General features: G+C 47.3%; 1 protein-coding gene across 4 annotated transcripts in view; it reads right to left on the minus strand.

Annotated features, from left to right (window-relative positions):
- csmd3b (CUB and Sushi multiple domains 3b) overlaps positions 1-25,727 on the minus strand; it is a 363,440-nt gene that overhangs the window by 266,788 nt on the left and 70,925 nt on the right. For 3 of the 4 annotated variants that reach the window (XM_031585978.2, XM_031585977.2, XM_042710745.1), the window contains exon 3: positions 12,931-13,043. In XM_031585978.2, the coding sequence (XP_031441838.1) occupies positions 12,931-13,043 (113 nt within the window). Of the gene's footprint in view, positions 1-12,930; positions 13,587-25,727 lie in introns of those variants that run through there. The other variant, XM_042710744.1, reaches the window with a different exon arrangement.

Consider the following 25,727-nt stretch of genomic DNA (forward strand, 5'->3'; position numbering starts at 1 on the left):
TCTTCAAAAGTCTTACAAAGTTGTGCAGTAACTAAGCAAGGTGCAGTTACCCCTCTTTGATTTCTCACTAGAAATCGTGTACTGAATGGAGGTAGTAATGAAAGATAGCAGGCAGGAGGAAGAATGGGGGAGTAATGTATCAGGCTTGGAAGTCAGGAGAGAGAGTAAGTCACAGAACAGCACTAAAACCAGTGACATGTTTAATGTTGCAGTTTCATGGAGCTAGCATGTTGCTCACTGATGATGTTGCAAAAACACACACACACACACACACACAAACACACACACACACACACGCAAACACACGCACAGAGGGGCCACTCTTGGCTCTGTTTGCCGCGCAAGCACCAACGGAGTCAATGAATGTCCATCAGCGGGGATTCGGTTGCCATGACCAAGTGAGGATGCTGAGGTCTCCTGGGCTGGCTATTATGTGGAGAAGGCTAACGCCGTAAGCAGGCTTAGTGGCCTCTTGTGGCAAGGTGAGATTGGACACAGACTATAGTAAGCTGACCCCAGGACAGCATTTCAGGATTCTAGAAGCTCACGTGCGGGGTAAATCACTCACACAGACACACACACACACACACACACACACACACACACACACACACACACACACCTACATCACACACACCTACATATACTGTACATACACACACACACGCACATACAGTCATGCACAAAAACCCAACCTACATACAAAAATCCAACACACACTCTGAGACACACATGCACACAGGCCAACCTAATTATACGCACACAAAGTCACACACAAATAAACAACCTAGACACACACACACACCAATCTGAAATAACTTAAAGTAACAGCACTCTTTTCTGCTGAGGCAGCACTCCCTCCTTTCAACAACAACGACGACATACGTGCAGCGGGCACTGGAGTTAATATCCAGCTTGTCTCCCCGCCCAAACACGCCTCGCTCCCGTAAATGGTCTTTTCTCGACCACCTACCGCAGGTGTTATTAATGGCGCTGAGGCGGCCAATTTTTTTTGTATTGCGGCAGCGCACGTGGAGACACCCCGGAGCCTGCCGTGTTCTCTCACGGGGTCGCCACCCCAATCCATCCCATTAACGGCCAGTGCCAAGCGGGCGGGGCGGGGCGGGGGGGTGGGGGGCAGGCTGAGGTGTTTATAGCTCCGCCACGCGACAAACGTCCAACAAAAGGACAGCCGGCTAAGCATGGGACAAGCACGCACACGCACACACACACACACACACACACACACACACACACACACACACGCACACACACACACACACACACACACTCACACATGTACACACATGCACACACACACTCACACATGTACACACAAACACACACACACACACACACACACACACAGACACATGTATGCCCATGCACACACTCATACACACACTAAATCTGGAGTCTGAAGTCTTATCCAACGATTAAAATGTCACTCTGAGGGGAATGGATGTTGAGCTGTTCCAGCAGTATCGGCATCCTAAGGAGAAAAAAGGCCTTCAAACCAAGTGTAGGAGATGGGGAGACTTAACTATAAGATCAGAGACAGGGAGATAATCTCAGGGAAAGTGTCCAGCTCATGTTTTGGAGGCACCAGAGACCAGCACTGAGTTACACTGAGGAGGGACTAACTGTAACGAGAGGAGCTCAAAAATAATCCACACTTCAGACCGGAGAAGCAGGCAGTACACGGGACAGAGGGATGAACAAAAGGTAAAGTCTCCATCTTAGAAGAGTTTCTTGCTTGGTGAAGCACCTGCCAATCCCTAGAATGTGTGTCTGTGTCTGTGTCTGTGTCTGTGTCTGTGTCTGTGTCTGTGTCTGTGTCTGTGTCTGAGATTGATAGCCACAAAAACCTTATTATTTCCTAGCCGTTAGTGATCAGATGGACACTAATTCGAGAGGAACATTTGTGGTTGTAAAGACTTGTACTGGCAGCTAGGAAATCAGAAAAAGAGATGAAAGTGTCCTTTTAAAAGCAGGACACTGCTAACGACGTGCTGAAAAAGTAAAAGAAAAAGAAAAGAAAAGATAAAACGTACAGAAAATGGGCAGAACAAAACAAGTGAGCAGATTGGGAGCTGAAGAGGATGCGGCGTGGCACAGCAGGGGGTCAGGCCTGGCCCTGGAGAACTCAGGGCCGCTTGGCGCCGATTCGCTACGGGGCCCGGCCTGGTCGGCCGGTGTGTGAGCAGCAGGTGGGCTTCGCAGGTGCTGGCAGGGCCGAGGCCGCAGATGGGGCACACGAAGAGCTAGAGCGTCTGATGATTGATGTGACATCCTCACGTACCCACAAGTCCTGGCCAAGGATGAGGTGGAGGAGGAAGAGGAGGAGGAGGAAGGGGAGGGCTGGAGAGGGTGAGGCTAAGATGGATTGAGAGACGGAAAGAGAGAAAAGGTGTTGATGACAAGCTGGCATGAGTAAAAGAGAGAGAGAGAGAGACAGTAAAAGACTGGAGGGAGAGAGGGATGGAGGGATGGATGAAGGGAGGGATGGAGGGAGTGAGGGAGGGAGTGAGAGAGCAGACTGGAGCGAAGCTGGTTAACAAGTGGGATCGGTGCTAACGAGGTGGGCCGGCTTACTGGGGCTGGAGAGGGGCCAAAGCCTGTTTAGGCGCTGAGCGGACAGAATATGGAGCAGAGGCTCCCCAGGTCCGGCAAGAAAACAGTTATCTTGGCTGATCTGCAGCCATGGATGCTAAGCTAGCTCCACAGCACAGACTAATTGAAGGAGGGACAGCAAGAATTGGGGGATTTTTATAGTGTAGTATAGTGCCAATCCAAATAAGTCTGTGTGTGTGTGTGTGTGTGTGTGTGTGTGTGTGTGTGTGTGTGTCAGATGGGGAGACAGAGAGAGAGAGAGAGAGAGAGAGAGAGAGAGAGAAAGTGCGTGTGTAAGAGAGTTTTCATATTTACTTTTATTTCTTTCATCTCCTCTTGACCTTTTATATATAAATGCTATTTTATGGAGCCAACTCTAATCAGTCTGGACTGAAGTCAAGCCAGACTGGGAGTAATGAGCATGGAATATTGCACACCTGCACCGGGGTCAGTGGACACTTACTGAACTGTTAAAGTTACAATTGCAGAATAAAAAGTAAATGGAATCGTTCTGTCAGCGGAGTGCAAGGTTTTTGCCTTGCTTCTTTGTTGTTCACCCCATCCATCTGTCCTTCTAATTAGCCGTCCATTACTCTGGAATGGGTCGTTTGTTCCGGTAGGTAGTCATCACTACCCAAGGCACTCCTTGGTTTTATCAACGGCTATGACTTCACTCACCTAGAAGCCCTGATGGTTTGCTCCGATGCTCATCACATTTGACATCATCGATTAACCCCTCAAGCCCATCACCTCAATGTGTCAGATTTCCCCCCTCCTCCCCATCTGGAGGTCAAGTGATTCTCTTAACAGTTAGGTAATCTGCAACATGCCGCTTTTCAAATTGCCAGTGTCAGACAAGTAAAGATTTTCAATTGAACTGCGCATCTCATCTTGCCGCCACAGGCCAAACGATCTGTATTGAATGGAGGCAATTAGCATGCACATGTTTAATTAATTTTGGACGGAGCATTTGTGTCAGCCGCGTGGACCCTCACATCTCCATGCTAGGGAAGGGCTTCCGGTAGTACCCAGACGCCTCCGCAAAACATATCACACTATGAAGTTAACGACACATAAAGTTAAGGCAAACTCCAGGATAGGTTCCACTCGAAAATAATAGCTATTTCCGAGCCAAATAGCAAGAGGGATCCTGGTAGAAATGTTACGCTGTCAGGATAATGTATAATATAGTGCCGACTGTGGTATTTTACTCGTGAAAGTTACATTATAATGAAGCAGAAATAGAATAGTGAGGTTATATTATGGAGATGGTGTGATATTGTGCCTGAACTGAGCGAAAAAGAAGTCGGTGAGTGTGAATAGGATGGGAATGAATGTTAAACGTGCAGAGTGACTGCTGAAGAGTGGCACAGCACTGTTGTGTTACATGATTTCATGCTAATGACAACAAACTCAACATCTGCTGCCATCCTAATTGGCTGTGTTATGAAAAGGAGAGAAGAGAAGCGAGAGGAAAGGGGATTCAAAAACCTCGAGGTTACTTCTTAATAAGAGTTGTGATTGGTCTGATGTACATGAACTAAAAAAAGGTAAGACACAACAGCACCCAGCATCCTTCTAATTTTCTTTTTCGTGATTTCTTTTCTGTTCTGCTTCTTTTCCTTGAGTATTCATGCAAGGTTGCTGGCAGACATGCTGCATTTGAAAGGGGCAGATGGACATTGCCTGTAAACAACACACAATTAAGGGGTTTGGAGATGACAGAGGTGCAGTCAATGAGATGAGGACTCAGCTACCCAGACGTTTTAATGAACCAGCCTTGGCAGTGATCTTTGAAATGGGAAGCCAACTAATGGATTATTGAACTAGAACTTGGGCAGGAATCATTGATTCGAAAAAGAAAGGCGGCTCTTTGACACTTCCCTTTCTTTTTTGGGGTGGGGGTGGGGGTTGGGGGGGTGTTTAAAGAAGTAAGTGAGGACTAAGCTGAAGAAGACACTTGGTTATCGACCACACACACACACACACACACACACACACACACACACACACACACACACACACACACACACACACACACACACACAAACCCACCCACACACACACATACACACATACACACACACACACACACACACACACACACAATGAGATAGAGGAAAGAAAAGAGAGAATAGAAAATACAAGAAAAGGAAAGCAAAGGAAAGGAAAGGCGACATACCTTTCACAGATCAGTTATAAGCTCTTTATCACCTACAGATTCAATTACAGGTAACGGAGCTGGGTTCACCTTTGATCCCGGCCTGGTGGAGCTGTGAGGGACGATACAAATGGTCCTCCCTCCACTGAGACTTAGGGGTTAGGCTGCCACCTTGCCAGCACACACACACACACACTCACACACACTCACACACAATCTCTCTCTCTCTCTCTCTCTCTCTCTCTCTCTTTCTCTCGCTCTTTCTCTCGCTCTTTCTCTCTCTCTCTCTCGCGTGCACGCATCTCTCTCTCTCTCTCTCTCTCTCTGTCTCTTTCTCTCGCTCTCTCTCTCTCTCTCTCTCTCTCTCTCTCTCTCCCCAGAGTTATTGCACTCTGAGACACACCACGAGTCTGAAATTTTCAATTGTCTGAAGCACTGAGAACTTTTCGGGAGCCCATGGTCTTCGAGCCTATCGCTTTATACATTGGCATTATGTCCAATCTGCTATGAGGGAACAAAGCAGTTTTTAGTGCACTGAATCAGGTTTGCTATTCAAAGAGAGAATTGGCCTGTGGGAGTTATCATTTGGGTATTACTGAGAGGAAATTGGCACAGAGTGAAACAGCTGAAGACTGTGAGGAGAATGAGGATTCCAGCACTGCGCCTGAGGCTATGAAATCACACCAATTTTGACTGAAAGAGCGTTCGTGAAGACACAGTGATACTATTGTCACCATGGCGGTAGACTTGGCCTTAGACAGCCAATCTACATTGTGAGATAATTTCCACATCAGGGCTGAATGAGAACATGTGTAGATTAATGCAGTCTTTAAGATTGGATTATTAAGATATAATGAGACTTATACGATTGTTCATAATGATGCTTTAAAAAGCAACATCCTGATATTCTACCTATCATGATATTAAACCTACTGGAGAAAGCCAAAGGACATACTGTATGTTATGGAATTTCCTGATGAAGTGGTATTTAGCATGAACCCAACTGTCTGAACAGAACTTAGCATTGCTCTCCCTCTCTAAACTGGGTTTACTAGAGCACAAGCTTTCTGAAGATGAGGAATACGATTTGGAAACATTGCTTGTGCTTTGTGATGTTCCAGGGTTGTGCCTACCTAGGTCGGAGTGACCTAGGAGACTAGCAAACATGTTTACCAGAGTGGAAACATTCTGCCTTGGGTAAAGTTATGCATAACAATCAAAGTGCCAACAGGTTCTGGGAGGGATGAGATATGAAGATTTTCAGCGAGAGAGGGTCTTTGGCAAAAGATACTTATACTTGAGATGTTAAAGGAAATGTATATGTAGTGTTTGTGTGTTTTTCTTTTGGTTTGGGGTTTAAAAGATGATTTAGGGCTGTTCATTTGTATCACTGTTTCTTACCCCGCGTACAGGTAAGACTTTGATCCCGCGTCTGCAGAACTGTGATAAACTAAACTTATGATACCTTGTGCGGTGGTGTGAATCGACTTCAAGAGAACTCCAAGAGTTGGAAGTTTACCATAATACCATACTTCTAGGAGTTTTATATTCGACAGTAAACTTATCATTAGCCATCAAGCTGCCACTCAAAAACAGCAGATATTTCAAAACTTTTTTTTTCAAAATAATAAACAGTTATTTGATTTTGCCCTTGAGCTATAAAAACAAAAATGACACGTCGGCCATTTTAAGATACATATTTAAGAAACCACAACCAAGGCATGGGATCTAAGTGTATCTCCTTAATCAGTGTGGATATACCAACTTCATGACTGCTCAGCCTGGGACATGCCAATCTTAATCAAAAGGGCCTCTGGAGCTTTCATGGTCACCCTGGGGATCCCTAAAAATAGCCCAAGCCAGAGACAGACAGTTACGCTTTGAATTGCTGGACATTTATTAATTCCTTTATTAATTCCCACTTAATCACAGTTAAGTGAGTGAGCCGATCAGATGCCAATCAAAACAAACTAATGAGGCAGGGTAACAGGGATGGAGAGGGATGGAGGGATGGAGAGGGATAGAGGGATGGAGGGATGGAGGGATGAGAGATGGAGAGATGAGAGGGATGGAGGGATGGCGAGGGATGAAGAGGGATGGAGGGATGGAGAGGGATGGAGAGATGGAGGGATGAGAGGGATGGAGGGATGGAGAGGGATGGGGAGGGATGGAGGGATGGAGAGGGATGAGGGTGGTAGGTTGATGGAAGGAGAGCCTCCACCCTGTTATGGAATGATGGAATTAAAATTCACTAGCAAAAGTGGACCTGCGTAAGATAGAATTCAAATTCTACCGTGAAGAGTTTGAGGGCTGAAGTACTAGAGGCCGGAGACTAGGGGCCTTTTGTTGTTGTGTGTTTGGGTGAGGCGCTCGCTGCCTCTAAAAGGCAAGGAAACAAATGACCGGCCCCTCCAACATCACCCTGGAGCCCTCTCGGCAAACGGCCCTTGTGTCACGCCGAAGAATAAATAGTCATTAGCGAGGATATTAGGGATTACAGGCAAACAGGACATTACAGAAAATGAAAAGGAAATGCAATCTAGGAGATGAACAACAATGGCTTCCTGAGGCTCTGGCAATAGCAGAAAGGTTCCTGATGAAGTCAAACGTGCTTGTAAGCAGTGCCAAGTTAATTACACACTATGTAGGAGGACAGAAAAGGGGGGAATGGTTTAGAATCTTTCATGTGATAGATTTGCTGATGGGAAAAGGAGGAGGAGACGGGGAGAGAGCAAGAGAGATAGAGCGAAAGAGAGAGCGAGAGAGGAAAAAGAGAGAAAGAGAGAGGGAAAGAGAGAGAGAGAAACAGAGAGAGAGGGAAAGAGAGAGAGAAACAGAGACAGAAGGAAGGAGAGAGAGAGAGAGAGAGAGAGAGAGAGAGGGAAAGAGAGAGAGAGAGAGAGAAACAGAGAGAGAGGGAAAGAGAGAGAGAGAGAGAGAGAGAACCCTTAGGCCTGTGTTATTCAAACGTCTAACGATCTCGGTGAGGTGCTGCTTGTCTCCTCCTGTCAGTCGAAACACAATAATCTTTGACACCCTAATAAAAAACATGAGCACGGACATAAATCCACACCGGCATTAGAAAATCCTATGTCACAGATGGGATTGTTTATTTTTTTTCTCTCCCCCCTTCCCCCCCGTTCCTCTTTGGCAGAATGAAGTGGTTATTATCAGGAGTGGGTGCCGGGGCAAAGAGGAGTGCAAGGCGGAGAGATCTTATCGTCTCTGGCACTTTGAGTGTTCTGGGTGACATACGGGCGGGGTCTAATCACCTGCTCCCTGCAGCCTCCTCCCCCCAGCGCCGGCCCAACATCAAGGCCCCCCGAGTGCCTCGCCAGGCCCGGCAGAACTGAACTGAACTGAACCGGCGGAGGGTGTATTTTTTTATACCCTTAAACACATCATAAATGCAGGCTTCTTCACTGCACGCCAGGCACACTCAGACTTGTCACAGGTCCCTCAACGCGCGCTAAAGAGATGCCGAGAGGCCTATAATCTGCATATAAGAGAGTATCAAATACGTGATGCATGTTCTCTCTCTCTCTCTCTCTCCATCCATCCCCTACCTCTCTTTTTCTCTCACTTTCACTCTCTCCTTGCCGTATATGAGCGCCCATGCATTTTGCATGAAGGCCATATGCATCTTTAATATTAGCACAAGTAAATTAAATATTCATTGCGACAGTAAACAGCACTGGCTTCCGGGGTGGGTGGGGGAGGAGGTGGGTGTGGGGATGGGGGGGTTCAATCATGTTCCGTCACACTCAATCCACCTGTGCCTCACCCAGCAGGGGGTGTAGCGCCCCGAGCAGCGTCTTAGCCCAGAGAGAGCGCTGACTTGTACGAATGCACCGTGGCTCAAAGTATTATTTAGCGTACTGAGAATCTCCACCTGCACGTCAACCATTGCTGAGCTGCTTGTTTCCCTGGTGATGCAAAATAAAAGGGAAAAAAAGGGAGGAGGAGGAGGAGGAGGAAAAGAAAGAGGGCGAGAATTCAGCATGTGCTGCCACGTCTTCTGCCTTGGGTACATTTTGCTGGATGTCATAGTGTGAAAACTTAACTTCAAAGCCTGGGGGATTCACTCACAGGGCCCAAATTACGTTGACAAGCAACCAGCAACCAGCAAAGTCTGCATGAACTAAAGTTAATTTAATAACATGGCAAAATCATTTTTCAAGTTAATACCATGAGCAACATACTAAGTGCAAAAACATGTGAGTGGGTCAGGGATGTTGTTCGTTTCCTGTCAATGAAATAAGGTCCCATAGTGTTCAATTGGGTTATCCTCACTGCTTCCATAATAATCTATTATTAGTCTCCACTTCAACAGTCTGTGTGTGTTTGCATGTGTGTGTGTATGTGTGTGTGTGTGTGTGTGTGTGTGTGTGTGTGTGTGTGTGTGTGTTTGACGGGGGAGTGGGGTAAGGGGGAGATGTGTCGAAACGATGCTCCATTTTATGCATTTCACATAGAGCCAAGTTTACGAATAAACGTAAACTGTTTATTCCAGTCGTAATTATTCATCAAACCACCTGCTGCCAGGATGCTCAAACACACCACGAACAGAACCACCCACCCCCCCTCACCCTCACCCCCCGTATGCCTAGCACACATCCAGCTGTCAGGCCTTGTTAGTTATGTGGCGTGATGGGGCAGGGCCATGCTTTTGTACCGCGAGGTGGCAGCCAGAGGGAGAGAGAGGCTCACACCCTGCCTGCGGTGAATGTCAAGTGATTTCCTTGGCCGTCATGGCTGCCCGTGGGGAGCTTGATCTACAGGTGGCCGGCTAGTTCCCGCCGGGGCTCAGAGCACTTGCCCGCAAAGGTGTTGAGATTTTTCTCCTTGAGAGCGAATCCTTCTAGAAGATTCTACACCATATCTGGAGGAAGGAAGCAGCTTCAGAGGGGGTAGTAACAAAACAGATGCTACTGCACACATGCATACTCGCTAGCCACGTCCTTCCCCCCTTTCATCATGGTAGCCATACTTAGGACGAAGGCGACAGTGAGACCAAAACAGAAGTCCACGATGTTCTATGTTGACCTGCTGAGCATGTCCACCTCACCTCTCATTTATGACCAGGACCTGGGCACAGGTGCTAACGATCATGAGCGTCCTTCGTCCACCGCAAAAAACAATGGACAGGAGCAAATGTGAACCATATGCGTACCCATTCATCCATAGCATTAGCTGGTGTAAAGTGCCTCATTAAACTAGAAACGCCGCGCCCTGGGTTAGGGATGAGTGTGATTATGCAAACATGAAGCAAGGGGGGCTGTACCTGGCTGCACCGCCACCGCCGCCGCGCCTGTGTGGCAGTCTATCCACCGAGCACCATGTCAACAAACACGGGAAGGCAGTCACTCACACAGACACACACAGAGAGACACACACACACACACACACAGAGACACACACACGCACACACACACACACTAGTGTGTAGGAAGCCTGTCCCCACCCACCCCTCCCCTCTTCATAAACAGACGTTCAGTCACCTTGGTGTCAAGGTAAATTCTCCCGACGTGACTGCGTCCCACTCAATCTGGGGCGCGGCGGATCCATATGAGTGAGGGGAGTGGATCAAACATGTGCTGTCGATAAAGCGGCGGCAGTGGAGGGGGAGCAGTCAGTCAGTCAGTCAGTCAGTCCGTCAGTCAGTCACTCAGCGTCCTGCTGCAGCACAAACAGCACACACACAGCACACACCATCTCCGCCGGCCTGTCTGTCACAGCAGCCTCGCCTGCCACCAACAACCTCCCATCACTCCCTACCTCCCTCTCTCTCTCTCTCTCCCTCTTCCTCTCTCTCTCTCTCTCTCTCTCTAGTTCACAGGCAGACCTCTGGAAGCTTCCGGCAGGTGCTGCTGTGTGTGCTAGCGCCCCCCGCCCTTGGCAGTGTGCTATTGCATTCCCAACCTGGGGGGGGGGGAGAAGGGAGGGTGGGTGGTGGAGAGACAAGCAGGGGGGTGAGCTATGATAAACAGTGAAAGAAAGCAAGACAGAGAGAGAGAGAGAGAAAGAGAAAGCGATAGATGCCGTGTATGAGAGACAGCGAGAGACACCGATAGAAAGAGAGAATGAGCAAAGGCAGTAAGAGAGGAAAAGAGGGAGAGCAAGAGCAGGAGAAAGAGGAGAGTTTAAACGTGACGAGGCGAAAAGGGGGGAGAGCGAGAGGGCAGCATAGGAGAGGAGAGGAGGAGGGAAGGAGAGGACTGCGTGGGCTGAATGAGGATTACACAAAACAGCGGCTGTCCGCTCCGCAGCTCGCCACTCGACAGCCACTGCGTCGGAGAACACCCAAGCAATCCAGGCCAGAAAGACAACAAAAGTCACAGGGCTCCAGGCTATCCTCCCCGTTTTATACCTTAAATAATATGCTGTAATAGCCTTGTTCTTGCCGGTTGTGCCTTATCCTTTCATGTAGGGGCAATGGAGAATTTTTTGAGTGGGCACATTCTGGCATCTGTATCAAAGGATACGATTCCCTGCAGTAATTCTCAATGAAAAACCAGGGAAGGCAATTAATCACATTGCAGACGGATGACACACGAGGGGGATGAATGACAAAAGAAGAGAGGGAAAAAAAGGAAGAAAACAGACAAATGAACAAACCATTAAATAGAATAACGCATTAGAAGAAGAAAAAACATCATCTCATCATTATATGTGTTAGTAGACTAGAAGAAAGGGGAGGTTTAATTGCGCATGGCAAACGCATTTATTTCCTAGGGACCGTTTCTTTTTACAAGCTCAAGCTCAGTTGAGTGTTCGTGTGTGGAAAGACTGCAGATCCCTGTCTCAACACAAAGAGCAAATAAGCCGGCTGTCTGTCAAGGAGTCCCAACTGGGCCAAAACACAGCTGACATTGTATTCCCATCATATTCTTTCCCCGACAAACACTGTCATATACTCAGAATAAGGAGGAAGATAACATTAGGCGAGCAAAAACCATGGTGCACTATGGGATAGAAAGTGGGCGCTGTCGCTAGGTAAATAGCAGATAAGTAGTTCCGTCTATTTCTTCCCACTTGCGTCTGACTCTGCGTGACCGAAACGGAAAACAAATGCGAGTGTAGGAGTAAAAAATAAGACGAGAGAGGGAGAGACTCCACAATGAAAATTTGGGGAATGGAGTAAACAGCAGGGAGGTTTCATCTCTCGCAAGAAAATAGGTGTCATCTTTCTCAACACAATGAAAAATAAATGAATAACACATGAAATGGCACGATGTGCATTTTAATGTGGACTGAAGAGTGCATAAGTGGCGCCTTAGCATAGCAAATGGTGGCGCCACCGTCTTTGTAGCCCCCAGATAAATAAAATGCTTAACTTATACAGCCGGCTGTGAGATCCAGTAGCAGCTAGCGAGCCTGCAAGACCACCAGCCACTAAAGCATCAGGCCTGAGAGGAGGGCAGGGACTTCGCTTCAAGCTCATCAACACCGGATCACTTCTCCCTCCCTCCCTCCGTCCTCCGCCCCGGCCTCCCTGCGGCCTCCTCCTGACACAGGCTCCTCCACTGCCGCCCATGTGTGTATGAACTAGCACCGAGTTGATTAAACACTTCAGTCACCCCCCACTCCCACCCACACGCACACACACACATGCTGGGGACCAGTCTATCAAGACCAGTTTTAAAAGCTCCCTGGCAACCATCCAAGACTCCTCCTCCCCTATATACACAATACCACCATCCAGTCCTACATACACACATACATTATGATTAGAGACATGTGGCAGAGGAGACGTCTCTGGGCACCAGTGTTAGCCTGACTGGAAGAGGATGCCTTTGACGGGTATCCTCCCCATCCACCCCCAGCCCACACCCTCCACCCCCATCTCCCCTACCAGGGATGCTAATCGGATCACGGGGCCTGGTGAATACGGGAAAGCGGGCTGAAAATGGAGAGGGGGGGGGGGGGAGCAGATCTTTCTAGCATGGCCCTAATAAACCCTTTAAGGCCCCCAAGCCCCTCTCCAGGGGAGCCTCTTCAACTCCTTCCGAGCAAAAGGCGAGTGCTGTATTCAAATTGTTGTAACGATGATGAACGAGCAGGCAAATTAAACAAACAGACGTGCGTATGGTGGTCTCTGAGGGCCAAAAAAAATAAACAAGAAAAGAAAGAGGGAGGGAGGGTGGGTGGCTTACCTTCGTAGTAAATTTTGAAGCCGTGCGCACTGACGGCAAAGTCACTGGTGAGGCGCAGGGAGAAGACGGAACCCGTGCTGGTGACTGGAGGCGGCATTTGAAAACCTGTTATCCTGTACAGATAAGAAAAAGAAAGAGAAAGAGAGACAGCGAGAGACATGGGGAGAGAGAGAGAGAGAGAGAGAGAGAGAGAGAGAGAGAAGACAGTGGTCAATTCATATTCAGAACGACAGAATTTACAAAAGAACTTACAACATGTCCAGATCAAATTCGGCTTCTGAAATAAGGCAGAAGCAAACACAGATACATTAAACTTAAAAGGGTGCAATGTTGGACCATATCATATGGATGGCTTTATCAAAGACTCCCTGTCTAGATGTGAAAACATGAGGATGATTGGCCTATAGAGGCAGTACCTTTCACATGGAGCAGGGGATCGATTTAACTCCCTATATTTCTTGAGGTAACATGATTATGATGCTACACATGCTAGGATAGCCAAAGCTAATCATCTCATATTTTCACAAAACTATATCTCTCCTCAATAAACATCATCTCCAGTGAACATCTCCAACAGATCAATAGAACATAAATACAGCCCAGCACAGCCAGAAGAGTAATAGAAGTACACACAGAGGAAGATACAATATACACACACACACACACACGCACGCACGCACGCACGCACGCACGCACGCACGCACGCACGCACGGACTGAATCACTCACTCACACATAATAACTAGAAACTCACAGAAAACATACAAGTACAAAACCAGTCCCATTTAAACCTGCTTCTGCATAATCGCATCCTGGTGCCAGCATGCAAACGTGTAAATAGAAATCACAACTGAATGAGTGGTAGACTGCAGACAGGAAGTGGTCAGATTGCTGTCATCACTCCTGATGAATGGTAGTGTGGCTTTGGAAATGACCAGGCAGAGAATATGCCACTGTCTGGCACGTCTTGAGAACGAGAACGCGTGGGGGGGGGCTGTGAAGTTTTACAGGGTAATCCCTGATGCGGATGCACGGTCACAATGTTACCCCAGAGAGAGGCCTTCAATCAGGGGGGCCTGGGAGAGCAAAATGACCCCAAGATGTGTTAGCCTCACAAGGAGGCGTCGTGTTGTTAGGTGGAGCTATCCACAGATGAACTCCAAATAAACATTTGCCACAAAAAAACAAAAAATGTGAAAAGAATTTGAACTTTCAAGGCAAATTCATGTGTAGAGGAATGCATTACGCGTATAGTGTGATCCTAGAGGGCAGAGTGTCTCATTTGCATTTTATACATGTGTGTGTGTGTGTGTGTCCATGTGTGTGTGCGTGCGTGTGTATGTGTGTGTGCGTGTGTGTGTGAGTGTGAGTGTGAGTGTGTATGTGTATGTGTCCGTGTGTGTCCGTGTGTGTGTGCGCGTGTGTCTCTGTGTGTGTGTGTGTGTGCGCGTGTGTGTGTGTATGTGTGTGTGTGTTAGCAGGCCCCAACTGCAACGGGAGCATGTGGACTGAATTCCTTTTGGTTATGCTAATATACTCAGTAGTTGAAATATTTATAAATTCCCATGCATAATACCCCCAAAGGCATCGCACAGATTCCTCTTTAATATTATTAACCTTTAAACTTGTCACAAGTTTGAAAGAACTTGAGAGGGAATGGATTAAAATGAGCACCTTCCTGCATCTAATTTTATGCTTTGGGTGACTCTAAGGTCGTCCTCAAACAAATATTGTTACTTCTTTTCCGACACGGAGCTTGACACAGTGGTTTACAAGCTACAAAAATGCAATGGATGCTGACAGCGGAATTAAGAAAACTGTGTCACGTTAACTGTGCTTTTGTGTGTGTCTGTGAGTGTGCGCGCATGTGTGTGTGTGCGCGTGTGTGTGTGTGTTATAGAGAGGGGGCGAGAGAGAGAGAGAGAGAGAGAGAGAGAGATGAAAAAAAGAAAAAGCAAAGACAGCACTGCTAAAAGAGCATGCTGACCAGAGGAAGGCTGCCTGGGGATCCTAATGGGAGACTGTGTGTAAAACATGTTCAACAGCGCAGCCACGCAAGACCCGGATCGGAATTACCTTTTGATCCGCGGCTACTTAAAAACACTTTGATCAAAGGGGCAACAAGGAGACGCGAGACATAAAACAAAAATCCGATTGCCTCAACCTTCCCAGGGCACAACACACATCCGTCCGTCGACACCTCCGCACATGCACAGGAAGCTCGTCGAGCTTCTGATGGGCTGCACCGGTTGGATCGGCCGTGGCCATTACCGGCCACCTCATCATTATCTTTGCAAAGCAGAGGAAATGAGCTGCATTGGTGGGGCTGTGAGGCACGGCGTCACTCGGCTCGGCCCTTAATGAGCTTTCCGCTGCTCTCACAAGCCTGCGGCCTCGGGGGAGCTTCCCGCTCTAGCGGCGCGGCCCTCCAACCCAACCCAACCCAACCCAACCCGGGGCAGCTCGGCACGGCACAGCACAGCCTGGCTTAGCTCAGCTCAGCTCAGTCCAGCCTAGTCGCCGCTCATCTACGTGCCAATTAAAAAGTGTACTGCTTGTGGCTGCCATCTTCTCACTGCTCTCTTCTTCCCCCTCCTCCTCATACTCTTCCTCTGCCTTCTTCTTCTGCTGCCTCCATCTTATACTTAGCTGCTCCCCCCCCCCGCTTCTCTCTCTGTGCGTGGCTGAGCAGATTCCTCCCGAGGTGTTCCATCAACCTTCCTCCTCCTTCTCCTCCACTACCATCCCCCTTCTCTCCTTCCCCAAGTTCCTGTTCTCTTTCATCTCATGGTCACATCCTTCTCTACATCCCCTCTCTCTCTCTCTCTCTCTCTGTCTGTCTTTCCTGCTCCTGTGTTTGAGCGTTTCTTTTTTTTTTGCTTCAGGTGCTTTGAAAGACACCGATATGAGGATTTATACCGCATTCCCACTTTCCCCCTTTATTTTTTTGCATAAATTCTACTGCTGTTCAAACCTTTTTTTTACGTTCCCAGGACTTTTTCTTCTGGCTAGAAATGTAATTAACAGGAAACCTCGCTCTCTCTGAATGAAATGATAACGATCCCACATCGCAAAGTCTGGGAGAACATACAGAAAGCCTTACGCCTCGCAAACACAGCTAATAAGAGGATATCAGTGACCCATTTCCCGCCAGAGACAAATGCGCCAAGAGTTTGGAGCTCGGGGGTGTCTCAGAACCGAAGTAGAGAAACGATCTGATAACTCAGTCCACAAAGTATAATACACAACAATTTTCAGCACACCACCAATTTCTACATGTGTCAAGCTTTCAACTCCTCTCCCTTCCAATTTCTTCTTTTATTTTCTTGGCCACTACAACCTTTTCCCCCCACTTTATTTCAGCAGTGCCTCCAGTCTCCACTACAAAATGGACACTGAACATCTCTGGCCTCTTTAAGCCAGGGAAAGAGAGTCAAGAATGACGAAGCCTCTCCAAAAGTCTGCAGAGCCCCGAGGGGTTATGTGAGCCCAGTGTGCGAGTTGGAACGAATCTATCTCCTCTCTCTTCACCCCCCTCCATCTCCTCCTCTCTCTCTCTCTATCTCTCTCCCTCTCTCTCCCTCTCTCTTAGCTCAGTGCCATCAGTAAGGGGGGGGGGGGGGGCAGGCAGGGCCCTACTGTGCAGTGGGGCGATCTCTCGTTAGTCGACCGTCAGGCTCAAAATGACCCCTGGACTGTCAGCTACGGCCGCAGCTTGCGAGGCAGCCCGCAATTTGCCGGCGTTTGACCTCCAGTCACCCGATGGTTCCAGGGGTGTGTGAGTGTGTGAGTGTATGTGTGTGTGTGTGTGTGTGTGTGTGAGTGGGGGGGGTGAGGTGATGGGTTGCATGCTCTGCAAGTCGCACACCATTACTGACACAATGGCTCTGCACTCCCATCATCTCTGCTGTAATAAAAGGGGGTCAGTCTGGAGGCAGTTAGAGACCAAAACAGTCACCCGTCCCAGCGAGCTGTTACGGAATGTCATGTTATTGAACCTTTCAACGGACACATTTTCCATGCTGTACGAGTCAGACCAGTCAGTGTCTGACCTGCTTGGAGAGAGCAGCAAGAACAGAGATGGAGGTTACTTACATTACGGTGTCATCCACTGTAACATTTACTGGGGTAATGGTACGTGTATTCGTACCAAACTGTTCAGCACAGGACGTTCGGTTTGGTATTCAACTTCCTTGGTTCTGTACACTCTGTGACCCAAACGATTCCTGTCAAAACAGTCTATTTATGTCTAACGGTACTACACGTGCGCATTTTACCCGGAACGTTTTGGCAGTGCACCAGTTGTCTATCAGCTGTAACATGCTAGTCGGTTTAGCCGGGTGAACCGGATTAGTCAAGCTCAAAGTACAAAGATTTGTGTCAAACTGTATGCCAACATTGTTCAATTGAAGTCGTATATGCCTCTGGATACACTTCAAACATTTAATTTACGAAAGCGTCAGCCGAATTTGTCGATTAGCGGAAGTCAAAAACAGACTGGAAGGCAAGTCCTTCTCCCCACAGTGTGCAGGCAGCCTCTTACTGTATATTTGGACCGTGCCAAATATCGTGCGTATTAAGTAATGATACGTATTAAGTATTAACTAATGCTATAGAGTATTTGTTGCTGCAGATATGCAACCATACTCTGTCGTAGAAAATAAAGAATGAATGCATCTGGTCAAAGTACTTGTGTCTTCACAATGTGTCTGTTGTGCCTGCCTTGTATAAAGCTGCAGTTCATGAATTCTCAGGAGTCTTATTGTGGAGCATTACTGGCATTTGTGTTATTTGTTTTTTTTCGTATTGAGAAAATGTCAGTATTTAAGTGCCTTAACTGTTATAGTAAGAATCATGGCCAATGAGCCACTGCTGAATGTTTAAATAAATGGGAAAAAAAGCTGTGCTTAAAAAAAAAAAGAAAACGGATTTTGTGTACCGTTAAACCCCTAGTAATAATGTCCATCACCATCAAGTGGTATGGCTCAAGACGATCACACACAGCCAAGTACCAAAAACCTTCAACTCTGTCACCTGCCTATTTAGCTCACAGTTCATCACCCAAGGTGTCACCAAAGGCCCAAAGTCCACAAGTAAGGACATATTAAAGATGCACCCTTTATTTTATTTCCCGCCCTTTTGTTATATATGTATATATATATTTGCCTTGGAGACAAAGGCCATCCAGCAGGCGTGAAATAGCGACGATACACCCTTCAAACAAGCAAAAAACACTTTGATCCGCTGCTCACTCGACAGGAAACACGAGCACAAAGAGGCCATTACAGCCCGCGCTTCTAATTCTGCATTATTCACCATTGGCTCAGCCCGACTTTTAATCTGGTAATTACATTTCGCCAAAATGTGTTCACCAATTAATTCACGCGGCGGCTCGTGATGAGATCTCACCCCCACCACCACTTCCCTCCCCAGCTCTTCAAATGAGGAGAGGGCTTTTTTCAGCACTGACCAAAGAGGAAGGAGAGAAAGAAAGGAATAATAAAGAAAACAACACTCAAGCAAAACAAAGAACTCAGATAGGGAAAGAGAGACAGCGAGGGGGAGGGAAGGAGGGAGGGAGGAAGGAAGACAGAGAGATGAAGCTTCGAGCCCTGACACACAGGTTTAATAACACCAGAATGAGCACCAACGCTGCTACGAGAGATCCTCAAAAGATAATGGCTCTGGTGGCATCTGCTTCGGCTCGATTTCATGAGCCAGCTCTGTATCTGGAGTGCGTGAGATTACATTGCCTAGTAAATGAACGAGAATCCATCTCTGGAAAATTCTCAGTCAATATATCACAGTATACTATATTAGTCATATCACTCCATTTTTTAACTCACCAATGAAGGCCTTAGCTTTTCCAAGATGATGACATTCAGTTGGTGAAGGATGATCTACTTTTAGAGGGGGTTCCCTCGACTCACAACTACGCAGTAGACGGAATTATTCCTTCTTGATTGAGTTTTTGACAGATGGGTTTAATAAGCCAATACAAAGTGGAGGGCCAAGCTGTTTGAGGATAACCACTATATAGGCGGAAAGCTCTCCATGAGAGAGTAGGTGCCAGAAGCATTCCCACTCCACACTGGGAGTCATCAATCAAACAAAAAACAGACTAACAACATTTCACCCTCCCCCCAAAAAAAGAGCTAGCAACTGTTTTAGTTCGATGGCAGGTCTTAACTCGAACATGAAAAGGAACCCAAATGATCCAAACCTATACAGAGAGCGCAGCACTCGATAACTGGCGCCCTGGAAAATGAGCCTCTGACAGTCATATCAAAAGGCACGCGTGTAAGACTCCATCGAGGCTTGAAGTAAGTGTTTCTCCTTTCTTCTCTATCCGTCTGTCACAAAACTGCCGTGGCTGAGATCAATTCGCACTCTACAACCTGATGTCACATCTCCAAGAACCTGCGACAGACATCAAAGCTAAATTGGCCCCAGCTGATCAGGAGATTAATGGGTCTGTGTTTGACTGAAGTCATCTTGGGCTTCATGTATGAAGACTCCATACCGCTTTAAATTGTCTCGGGTGAAATCCACCTCTCGCATTATTACGTATTACAAGTACTCCGACGCAATCTGCTCCAGGCTTTCATGTAAATAAAAAAAGGGCTGTGCGCATAATCTAGACATGGGAGTGGGGATGAACTTCAAATACAGTCTTGTGTGGAAACATAAATAGTCCCACATGCATGTGCACAACATGGAAATGACATGCCATCATTTAACGATGATGAGCACTCTTTGCATTTTATGTGTGCGCCCCACATGCCTCCCCCGGGGGCCTAAGAGCGATTTCCATCTGTAGATATAACATCCGCGACGCTACGTCTATTCCCATTGTTGGTTATCACGGAACACATCATTGAACATAAATGGGAAGATGGGTCATAAATAACCCGTGGGCACGTTACGGTGTTTAGATTTCATAAATATAAACAAGTTTGTGCCGTGCCTTTTTCCCCTCGACTTTGCTGTTTATTGTGGCCTCGGCAGCCTTTTGAAGAAGTGTATCTCGTTTCCTCTGGCGAAAGTCCCTGCTGGAGTTAACCGGTATTGCGATTGCTGCTGATAAAGCCTCATCTCTTTGTCGCTTTGATGTGGTTCCAGACACACCTATTTCTGTCCCTGTTAGCGGGGCCTGTATGAGGTGTGCAGTACCTTCAGGCACAGCGAAGCAATGCACCGATGTTGAGTTGAATCAAACCACTTGTTTATTATACAGCCTTACCCGGACATTGCCAGCTCATGTTCAAGAGGTTAAGGTTTAATTGACATACTGCATGTTAGCTTTGCTAAACTTTTTTCTCAGTCAATGTTTGTAGATAGACGTCTGAGAGAGAGAAGTGCTGCCGGGACATGGTCGTTTATTGTGTGTTTATGTACATGATTGCTGCACATGTCCGATGGGGCTATATGTGTTTGAGGTGGAGTGATAGAGTATTTGCCTGAGTGTCTGGAGGGAGTGAAGGGGTCATGGGGAGAGGAAGATGAAGTCCCCTGTTCTGAGAAGAGACATGACTGGACCATACATCTCTCCTCCAGTAACACCTCAGTAAACATCTCGTCAGGTGAGACATTACCTTTAAATATCAACCCAGCCGCTTCCGTCCCTCTCATGGGAGGTCGCTAGCAAATAAATGAGAAGTGATTATATCCCGGGAGCATCCGAAAGATGCATATCCCCTCATGGGTGAAGCCTGCCATAAATCTTCATCTGTGTAGGTGGCTCATCTCTGGCAGTCACTCAAAGCACCTCGCTCACCGCTTCTCCTATAGTGAGCGCCCTCTCTTCAGCAGACAGTGCCTTTCAAACGGGGCAGTTAAGGCGAAGCGGAGATTAAGTGGCATTACAGTGATTCAAACGGCAACGTAATCATTTCTGAAGCTCATCGTTGTTGTTTTAAAACCATGAGCCATGGTTAAGGTAAGCAAACTCAAAACTGTTTCTAGCTGGAGACAGACAACTAAGAACGGGGGCCTCTTAGAAGCCTGAAAGTACCATCTTGGCAAAGAGCGAGGCGAACTCTGAATTAGATTACGGGGCACCTTACATAATGGGGCCAGCAGGCCCGCAGGATGGCGGAGCACTCTGGGATTTTCAAAAAAGCACCGATACCAAAAGGATAGAGACGGCTTTCAGGGACCATCATCTAATTATCAGACACCAGCTTCCAGGGGCTGTCTGCAAAGGCTATTCACTTTCCCACAGCTTGACCCTCTCCTAACAACAACAATAACAATTTGTTATATAAACTCACACTGATCAAACCTGTGTATTTATATTCACCTGGACGGTTACTCTAGTTAATTGAACCGTGGTGACGTTATTTAAACAGGGGGAGGACAGACAACAGAGCACAGTCGGGAAAGAGAGGAAGTGCGAAAGAGAGAGAGAGAGAGAGAGAGTGAGAGAGAGAGAGAGAGAGAGAGAGAGAGAGAGAACGAAGCGGCCGTTTGGCTTAAAGAGCTCCTGTGCAATTGTGAAATTCACTTACTCGTCACATTCATCATTTCCTCTGAAAAAAGACCACTTCTGTGGGGAAATATCAAAATGAAGCAGGTTTGGTCTTGGGCGTCCGCCAAGCTCTTGTGTATGAGGGAGAAAAAGGGATAAATCACAGAAAAAAGGAGCAAGTGGGCAAACAATCTATTTCCCAAAGACTCCCTAGCAACCAGGTCACCCCTTTGAATGTAAATACATTCATGCTTAGATGAATATGTACCATGTAAACAGTGGCGTGGGGGTGGGCAGGCGGACGGGCGGGTGTCGATTCTAAGCATTCTAGTAAAAACGCACAGGACCCGTCTCGCGGGAGTGATGGAAGCATCTGTCACCCGGTGCACGCTCCGCCGGTGACCTGTGAGGCTCACAACCAACGGTCGGCCTGGACATGGCACTGACAAACGAACCAACAAACGACAAACAAAAGAACGGATGAAGGGAGGGCGTGAAAGCACACACACACACAAAAAAACCTGCACTGGGAAAATTAAGTGTAACGAAGGCCGCTGGGAGAGCCGTGCACATCTCCGCATTTTTTACAAATGGGCTTACAGAGAGGGGGTGAGCTGGAGGAAGACACACCGTGCCCATATCAGGGATTACTGTAAGAGGATACAAACACTGACAGCCAGGTTTGGGCTCCTTCCACACACTGTCTTCTTAAAAAATAAATAAAAAATAGATATCGAGGGTGGTACTCTCCACTTAAACTTACTGAGAGTCCATACTCAAATCGAGGAGCTTGAGGAAGATGACCATGCTCTATCCACAAGCACACATGACTGTTATTAGAGCATTCCGCACATAAGGTTATCTGTGGGTGCCAACAGACCTGATGGCGTCGTTTACGTGATAACCTTCAGACCAGCCACACCAGAGCTCTTCTGCAGTTTAAAGCTCTCTGTCAGACTTTCCCCTCGGACTCTCAACATGCTGTCTCTCCAACCTGCACAACACAGATACGTTTCCGATGCGCCGATATCTTCCGGCCGCGTAGCATAAAGGATTCCCGCACATGAAGAACCATGAAGGACAGATTAGCATCTCGGTCTTGACCTGATGTCACCATGTCTGGCGCTTGTGGGAATTGATTTTAGCCACTGTAGCTGGGAGAGAGAAATCCTGACCAGAAATGCCCAACCCCTTACTGTAGCCTGGATGCAGCTGTGAGACATGTTGCAAAGGCAAATTTAAGTGCAAATGAATACAACGCTTGGGTTTTAAACAATTGATAAATCTTATTACCTATAAGTGACCCCTTGATAGGGTGAGGCTAATTAATTGATACCTCCTGAGTCTTGTAGAACTCTTTGTAAAACTTAAGAGGAAAGCTTTGAAAGCAGTCTGGGCCTTTAACAGGCGAGCCCCAAGCAGCAGGGGGAGATGGAAGAAGCCTCAGAACAGCCCAGGCATCTCAGTGTGCGGTCTGAGTCGGCCTGGCTGTAGCAATGGGCCAGCTGCTGAGAAGGCAGCTCCACAACCCCCTACACCCATGTTTGTGCAGGCATTCATCTAATTAGGCAGACACACACACACACGCACACGCATGCATAGAACACAGAAGCACATACACATACATAGACACGTGCATCCGTACACCAACACTCTCCACTTAAACTTACTGAGAGTCCATACTGACAAGCACACACACCACACTCACTCAATTCCTTATCAAAAGGAACTTGCCATCAGGACCGTTCTCTCTCTTTCTCTATCTCTCTATCTCTCTCTCACTTTCTCCCTCCCTCGCTTCTCAGTGGGGAAAATTACCCACTTTCTCCCCTCTTCCCACAATCTGGTGCAGAGGACAGATCCGGTCCCCTGTCTCTCCAGCAGCCCTAGCTGTTTATGGCGCCTTCTGTTCCCACGGATACGGGTGCCCTGTCGGGCTAATGAGCTTTCACATGTGATAACTTCAGACGGGCCTCCCACACAATATTGACACAGCGTTTGAGTCGAATTGGAGAAAGTTTAATCTGTTTGGAAGGATAATGTCGTCACTGATTGGCGTCACTTACACCCCAGGCCATCATAAAGTCATAGAGACAGTGGCAGTGTTTGTGTGGCCTGCGCTCGCTCGTTCTGTTCCGGTGAGCACAGGTTGAGCAGTAGCATATATGGGCTAATTCGTGAAAAACAGTATCGATCCGAGCATTAAATATGCTTGGAGGCTGCACGGTGTTGAAACATTTTGTGAAACACGGCCAAAGTTCTGCTCCCTTGATGTAATGTTTAGAACTCAGCCAGGGTTTCAAAACATTAAAAAGAATCATTTTTTTTAAATGGCCCTGAGATTTCAAGATAATTTTTTTAAAAACAGAAACAACTCCCTCCAAACCACCAACCCAACCCAACTCACCCTGACTGACACAATCTGGAATCGAATCACAGGCAATCCCTCAGTCGTTTCCCCCCTACTCTTCCCTTCTCTTTCCCCAACAAAAAGCCGCAGACTGACTGTCAAGTGCACAGGTTGCTGGGTGAGGGATCAGACGTCTGTGACAGGTCTCCCGTGGGCTGGTGGTGGTGGTGGTGTGTCTATGTGTGTGTGTGTGCGTGTGTGCGTGTGTGTGTGTGTTGGTGTGTGTGTGTGTGTGTGTGTGTGTGTGTGTGCAAGTGTGTGTGTGCAAGTGTGTGTGTGTGTGTGTGTGTGTGTGTGTGGGGGGGGGGGGGGTTGAGTAGAGGTTGAGGGAGTCTTAAGGACAATGCTGTAAGATGGCACTATCAGGCCTGCTGGTGCTGTCCCTCGCCTCCCAATCTACTCTCTCTCTCTCCTTTGACTCCTTAATCTGCAGACATCAGAGGACGAGCGAGCAGGGTCTGTTTGCTTAGAGAGGAAGAGGAGAGGGGAGACGAAGAAGGGAGAAAGAGAGAGAGAGAGACAGGGAGAGAGAGAGAGTAAGAGAAACACATGCACCGACTGCTCAGTGCCCCAGACAGGGAGTCTGCTCCGAATCCCATTCACGCGCTGCTCCCCGAAACCGACAAAAGGCACAATGCGCCTCACCGCCGATTGGCTCCTATCGGTTAGATGAGAAAATTGTTTTTTGGCCCCTCCATTCACGGCCATTTCCAGGCACTTGCGCTGACTCTGGAAACTTCTCTCAACGGCACTCATTCGCTCTGATAAGAGGTTTTAAAATGTGTTCTTTTCCTCAACCATTTCCTCAGAATTTTGTCCTCTCCCCTTAATACATTCGTTTTTTGTTTTTTCTCCACACTTTTTCGATATGCCATTTACCCTGAACTGCTCTCAACACTATAGTCTGCCCTACCTGAGAGGCCGGCCCCTGCTTCACCCTGTTGGATTCTATGAAACAACATAATGGAAGTGGGGCGGGAGGGTGACTGAACTCTAAACTGTGAGTGATGGATGTTGGCTGGCCTGCACAAGGGCAGGGGTGGGAGGGGTGTCCGTACCCCGTGGCTGGGACTGGGGCCGGGGGGGGTGACAGAGGCCAAGGACTCCTTGGCTCTGGCGACAGGCCACTCGTCACAGCCACCCTATACGCTCTGAGCCACTGGCAAGTCTAGTCTGAACCACGCCTCACTAAACACACACGTGCCCAATAAACACATAAACGCAAATACACACACAAACACCCACGACAAATACAACTGTGTATATTCTTTGAAATCTTTGTACCACTGGTATCAATATGGATTTAAATATCTGTCGAACAACAGAAACAGATCCTGACACTGAAGAATGCCTTCTTGCAAATCACATTAAATCATGTTATGATTGTACCCTGCTTGGAACCTGTGGATAAACACAATCTCTATTATGGTGCAAACAAGCCTCCTTGTTTCACACAATTTTGCCATTTTTTTTAAAGATCGTGCTGAAAGACACTGGCTGGCAGGAAGAACATGAATCTCTCTCAATAACAACATAATCTCGTGGGGAAGAAAACATAACACACCAGTTGTCTCCTCACTCAGCAGTAAGTATAGCAGTAAATAGCATCGACTCTAGCTTTTTACTGTAGTCAAAGCACTGTGTATATTATCATTTTTAACAATTATCAAATCATTTTGATTATAACTGAATACCTTGAAATGGCAAAAATACAAAACAGTGCAAGTGTGACAAGCATAACTTTGGTGCTGTTCTTCTGCCGTCTTTTACTGTCAAAACAACACTCACTTCCATTAAAAGTATTGTTGTGCTTCTGTGAGTGTGCGTGATGTAATGTACTTGGCGTGATTCTGTGTGTCAATCGTCCTTCTGTGATTGATGTTCGAATTTAGAATGTTCCTGTATTCGTGCATAATTC

The sequence above is a fragment of the Clupea harengus genome, chromosome 19 (assembly GCF_900700415.2).
Source record: "Clupea harengus chromosome 19, Ch_v2.0.2, whole genome shotgun sequence".
Classification (NCBI taxonomy): Eukaryota; Metazoa; Chordata; class Actinopteri; order Clupeiformes; family Clupeidae; genus Clupea; species Clupea harengus.